The sequence below is a fragment of the Anastrepha obliqua genome, chromosome 1 (genome assembly GCF_027943255.1).
Source record: "Anastrepha obliqua isolate idAnaObli1 chromosome 1, idAnaObli1_1.0, whole genome shotgun sequence".
Taxonomy (NCBI): Eukaryota; Metazoa; Arthropoda; class Insecta; order Diptera; family Tephritidae; genus Anastrepha; species Anastrepha obliqua.
Window position 1 is genome coordinate 118,628,464 of NC_072892.1, and position 6,421 is coordinate 118,634,884.

The window sequence follows — 6,421 nt, forward strand, 5'->3', positions numbered from 1 at the left end:
AATCCTGACAAAACAAAGGTCCTGCTCTTAATGTTTTGATATAACAAAGAAAAAATTATAAATTCCCTGCGTTGAGCTTCTGACTTTTTTGGAATTCTTAGCAAGAAATTACAAATCTTCTGCGTCTAGATTTTTGTTACATAAAAATGAAAATTCAAATAATTGATTAATTAAATTTTCTGCCATTACTTTTTTTAGATTTTCATTTTTTGCTTTTAGTTTTGTCATGTGAAATAAAAAATTATAAATTCTCCGCATTGAGCTTTTTCTTTTATGTAAAATGAAAGTCGTAAGAAAAATCGGTTTTTAGCTTTTATGAGATTAAAAAAAAAAATTATAAATTTTCTGTATCGCGTTCTTTATGAACAATAAAATGAGAATTCCAACAAATAATTTTGAGCTTAGGTGCTTTTATTTTTTGGCTTTAATTTTTTTCCATACAAAAAAAAGTTATAAATTCTTCGCATTGCGCTTTTTTTTTAGTAATAAAATGGAAATCCTAACATAAAAATTCCTAACAAAACATTAAAATTTTTCACGTTTATATTTTTGTTGCATAAAAAAGATATTCTTATCAAATAATTTTCTGCGTTTGATTTTTGTTTTTTGATTTTCTTAACAAAAATTTCTTTAAATTTTCTGTGTCAAACTTTTTATTTTGATGAGAGTGTAACAAAAATAAAATTAGTTTTAAATTTTCTGTATCGCGCTTTGTTTAACAATAAAATGACAATCCTAAGCAAGAATTTTGTGCCTTTCATTTTTTTTAATTCCTCAATAAAAACAAAGTTTTCAACGTGAATATTTTTATTTTTAGGCTTCAATATTAAAAAAAATGTAAATTCTTCTTAAGAAAAATTGGTTATTTCAAAAAAAAAAAAGATGTATTTTTGTAGCGAGCTCTTGCTTTATAATAAAATGACAAACCTAAGCAGGAATTTTCTGCCTTGAGGTTTTTTTTTAATATTCTTAAAAATTATAAATTTTTCGCGTTTAGCTTTTTGTTAACAAAAAAATTAAAATCCTAATGAATAATTTATTTTTTTAAATATTATTTTTACAACCAACTGTTACATAAAAATGAGAATCCTAACAAATAATTTTCTGCCTTTAAGTGTTTTGCTGGCTTTTCTTAACAAAAACTTACAAATTTTCTGGTCGAGCTCTCAATTTTTTGCTTTCAATTTTTATCCATTACAAAAAAAGTATATAAATTCTTCTTAAAAGAAACTTACAAAGTTTCTGCGTCAAACGTTTTGTTCACGTTAAAATAAGAGGAGTAAAAAAGTTTGCCTTTAATGTTTTGAAATTCCTAACAAAAAAGAAGAATAAAAAAATATTACAAATTTTCTGCCTTTTATTTCTATAAAATGCGAGTCCTAAAAATGCATATTTTAATTCGTTTACATTCCTAACAAAAAATTGTAAATGTAGATTCAACGAAATGAGTTTCCTATCTTATTAATTTAAAAAAGTGCCGTAGAAATGGCTACTACATTTTTTTTATTTTTTTGTTGTAATGAACACAATTATCTTGAGCTTAATTAAAATGAGCTTGTTTTACACTGTTCAACATGTTTTCATAAATCTTGGAAATTTTTATATTTTTTTCTTAAATGTTAGAAATTTTTATAAATATTTTTTTCTGCTTAGCTATTAATTATCGGCTATGTTCTTACATGCTTAATGCTAGCGAGAGTATAAAAATACGTTTGTATGTGAGATACTATTTTTTACAAGGCAAAAAAACATCATATATTTTTCGAGAAAGTAAATTGATTTGTGACTATATAAAAGCTTATGTGAAAGAAAATAAAACATTCTTTTTTTATAATTCGAGTTGGTGCCCAATATCCTATCCTCAGTTAAAAAGTAACTTAGTCATAATTTATACAATTTGTCAATTGTATGAGCGCATAATAAGAAATGCCTAAAAGTATACCACTTATCCCTGTGACGGTTTTGTTTTGTTCAAATCAAGAAACTTTAAGGATAATTGTTTGCAAGCAATCACTTATAGATGTATGTAAGTATGTGTGTCTAATTTCAAAACATAAACAACAAAAGTAATAATAGAAAAAAATTAGCATAAGATAATTTCGTTTGTCTAGCAACCCTGAATTTCGAATTGCTGTTTTCCCATTTTCACACGAGTTTGCGTAATTTCCGCATAATTCCTTCTCAAATCGTACACGCCTTTCTATTTCAGGGCTGCATTCTTCGTACGCTCTCTTTCCTTCCCTTCTTCCTCCCCGCTTGCTGTGCCTCAGCTATTGTCGCCTTAAAACGCATTGATGTCTCTGGCTCATCGGAACAACAAATCGTCGTCGAACTGAAACATTTCCGCCTTCTCCCTGTTCTATACATCACTTTGCTTGGCATTTGTATTGATAATGAAAGCGCCATTGATGTGCCCATTCTGTGCCTTGCCATTCAATTGATAGTTTGTCGCTGTGCCGTTTGCCATCTTTCCATTCGGTATGATAATCGCCGTTTGTGGTGTGCCGCCATTCAGATGCGCTATAAGTGGATTCTTTGCTGCCATTGCGGGTGGTGTAGTGGGCGAAGGTGTCACCGGCGATGGTTTGATGAGTTCAAGTTTATCATCGACCGAACTTTTCATTGCAGTCTTCTCCAGGCCGCCACCTGGTTTCCTGCTTGGATGTGGCATGGCATAGCGCAGCTTCTCCCAGAAGTATGGATCGCCCCATTTTAGATAGGTGTTCGTCTTGAGGTATGCCTGCAGTTCGCTGTCCAAATTGTTGATGTTTTCAATATCACTGTAGATGATAACAATCAAACGATTGCGTTTCTCATTTAGCGCCGATTGATGAGCAGCACGGAATTCCATGCGCGCCCACACTGATTCGATAAAGTTCTGCGAAAGCACGACAATGGTGCGTCTGGACTCATCCACCGAGCGCACAATTTGTTCAGGTATGCAGCCGCCAACAATGAAGTCACGCACGTGTATGCACAGTTTGAATGGTATCGGACCATGCTCGAGTTCGGGTACGAGATAGTCGGCGATGAAGGCTTCATCTTTGTGTGAGTAGGAAACGAACGCATCATATTTCTTGTCCTTGTCCAGCTCCTCTTCGGTAACGAACCACAGACACCAGTTATGCGCGTAGAGAAAAACTTTAATCTCTTGATTGTATTTGTAGTACAGCGCTACACCGATGCCTATTATTAGACCGAGCAGTGCGATGATGATGCCGAATGCGATTACCAAACCCATTTCGGTTGGACAGATATCAGCCACGGAAATGTCTTTGAACCATTGCACATTTTGCGGTTTCGCCGGATCTGCGGCACAGCGCATCTGATTGAAATCACGCACGGTTAGCTTCTGTAGTATTTTGGCGGTCTGTGTGAATTCAAGCAAAGGTCTCGCTTCACAGTCGCACATCCAAGCATTGTGCGATAGTAGAAGCCCCTCGAGTGAGGTGCTGCTGTTCAGCAAGTTTAGTGTGCTCGTATTTAGCCGCTGTAGCATATTATGACGCACATCCAAGTACTGCAGTTCCACTGGCAAATTGTTTGCTTCAATCTGACGCAATTGGTTACCGGCGGCATGGATCTTTTTCACATCAGCATAACCGGTTGTAGTGGCCAAAGGCAACCGAGCAATGTTATTGTTTTCGACAAATAGCTCAATGCCTTTGAGTAGTGGCTCGTGTGGTAGTGTTGGTAAACGCGTCATATTGCCATTCGAACAATTCACCAAGAGCATCAGATCGTGTGGACGCACCCAACATTCGCAGGGACGCGGACAACGCTTTTCGCTGGAGGCGCTGTCATCGAGCGGACACACAAGTTCCATATAGCTAAGTTCGCGCAAATACTTTTCTTTCAATGCCGGTGGGCCTTCACATTTCAAATTAGATGTTGTCAGCTCGATTTTGTACTCAAACTTATCTTTAAACTCGCCGAAAACGAACTGCAAGAAGGGCAACATGAGGCAGTCACAATGGAGCGGATTATCGTTCAAATCTATGTGCACCAAGCGGTGCACAAAAGGCACATCTATGATTCTGATTGTATTGAAATTGATTTCGTGTATGAGATTGTGCGTTAGATTGACCGTGACACCGTGTTTGCTGAGGAACTGCAGGTCCTGGTCGTGGAATATGGTGATGTTGTTGTAGCTGAGATCGAGTTGTTGCAGCTCGAGCAGCTGGGTCTTCCAATCGTTGAAGATGTACATGATGGAGTTGTTGCGCAAATTGAGTTCCTGCAGTTGAAACAGGAATTGGAATGGTGAATTGGCGTCGAACTCAGAGTTCGGATGCTGGCTGGGCTCAAGTATGGCAGCATGCGCTTCAGCGAGATCGATTTTGTTGTTCTCCAAATTCAGGAATTTCAAGTTGGCCGTATCACGGAAAGCATTGATGTTAATTGCAAACAAATTGTTGTTGTCGATGTGCAGAATTTCTAGATTGACGAGTGGATTGAAAACTTCGCTGTTGGAAAAAAGATATTACAAAGACTGATTATTAGTATTTAGTGACAAGGATGGCTGTAAAGTTCTAGGTGCTTCTCTCTTTTCTCTTGCTCTTACCTTGAGATTTCGCTGAGTTGATTATACGATAGTCTGAGTTCCACCAAGTTCCTTGTGCTCTGGAACAAGCCATCCGGTAAGGTTTGTAGGAGATTATGCGTCAGATCCAAATCATAGAGTTCGTGTTGATCTATCAGCAGCTTCTCCGGTAAAGTGGTCAGCATATTTTCCTTCATGGTGAGATTTGCAAGCTTTGTGGAGTTTGCGAACAGGTCCTCGGGCACGGTTTCCAATTCGCAAGTCAAACGCACATCCTTCAAATGTGGTAAATTTGCAAAGAGACCGGAAGGCAGTGTAATGAGTGCCACACGATTGTTGATCAGCCGGAACTCGGTGAGATTTTTATTATTGGCAAAAAGCCCATACGGCAATTCACGTATATGATTAGCATTAATGTAAATGCTACTCAAATTCGTCAGCGGCTGAAAAACATCTGGCGCAAATGTTTCGATATTATTGGCACTCAAGTCGATGTCGGTGAGTGCGGTAGCATCCTCGAATACATCCTTTGTCAGATTACGCAATTGATTGCCCCACAAATTGAGATGCAGCAGTTTTTGTTGATTCTTAAAAATGCCACGCGGCAAAGTTTTCAAATTATTGTGTCCAAGTTCGAGGAATGTCAAACTCTTCAACGGCTCAAACAGTTTCTCCGTCAAATTCACATTATTCGAACGCAAATCTAACCAATTTAAATTACCCAAATCGGCGAACAAATCCGCCGGCATATGGGTTAAACTATTCGAACTAAAGCGTAGATGCGCCAAATTTTCCAGATCGCTGAGATGGTGACGCGTCAGATTGGCGCCCAACTCGCCGCTTTCAAACATCAAATAATTCACCTTTGTTATGCCCAAATGTTCAAAGAGGCGTGCGATGGGCGTATGTCCAGGCAACGGACAGTGACGGATTTGCACGATTTTGCTGGTACCGATCGACATGTTCGGCAGCATTTTGTAGTCGCGCGCATCCACATGATCGCACTCGATTTGCACGTGTTCGCCTGGGCTGATTTGAAGTGTGAATTTGAATGATTGATTGAAGTCTATGGGCGCACATTGGATCTCGAAGCGCGAGGGCATCGTTGAGCACTGACAATGTGAGTTCGCGCTCAGATTACGACAGTCTTTTTGTGAGAAAGCGGCCAAAGTGGACGACGGCAGTTGGCAAGTAACAATGAGCACAGCGAAAGCGAGGATGAGGCTGCGACACGATAGGCTAAAATTGGTGGGCGTTGAGCGATGCTGTTTGGAGGACAGCGCGCAACCGCTGACGGGAGGCGTATGATATTGCAGCATTTTCATGATGATGCTTGTTGTTTGAATGCTTGTTTTATTCGTTACTATTTTTCACTCACTTTTCGTTTTTAATTGTATCTAAAAGCAGAAAAACGGCAAAGGGAAAAATTTGGTAAGAAATTTTTTTGCGCAAAAAAAAAAATAAAAATAAGTTTTGGGCAAAAAATAAAAATAAATAAATAAATCAATTTAACTAAAAGTTTGCACCTTACGATCGTTTTCTAATCAGTTGTGTTAGCAATACCAGCCGCGCTAGGACTGAACGTGAATTTGAAACTGCATTAGTACTTCAGCGAATACCCTTGGTATACCAATTTTTATTCTCATCTATTTACATATCTACCTGTGTTGGTCCTGTGGCACGTAGCCTTGTGTACATACACACACACACACACGTGTTAGATATGGGAAAATCCGTTTTGCCATAAATTGCTTCGCGTACCTGTTGTCCTTGAAAATATCCCAAAACGATTAGCCGTTTGAAAATTTTCCCACATCTTCATATCCTCCTTTCGGCAGACGTGATTTTTAAGTGAAAACATGCTGAGATGCGCCGAAG

The 6,421-nt window shown here is 38.0% G+C and overlaps 1 protein-coding gene across 1 annotated transcript; it reads right to left on the reverse strand.

Annotated features, from left to right (window-relative positions):
• Positions 1-950: 950 nt before the first annotated feature.
• LOC129235866 (protein toll) lies at positions 951-5,940 on the reverse strand. The gene is made up of 2 exons (XM_054869923.1): positions 4,565-5,940; positions 951-4,466 (listed from the first exon to the last, which is right to left on the reverse strand). Exons 1-2 carry the CDS (start codon positions 5,866-5,868, stop codon positions 2,360-2,362), a joined length of 3,411 nt encoding a protein of 1,136 aa, XP_054725898.1. The 5' UTR covers positions 5,869-5,940; the 3' UTR covers positions 951-2,359.
• Between the last annotated feature and the right edge of the window lie 481 nt (positions 5,941-6,421).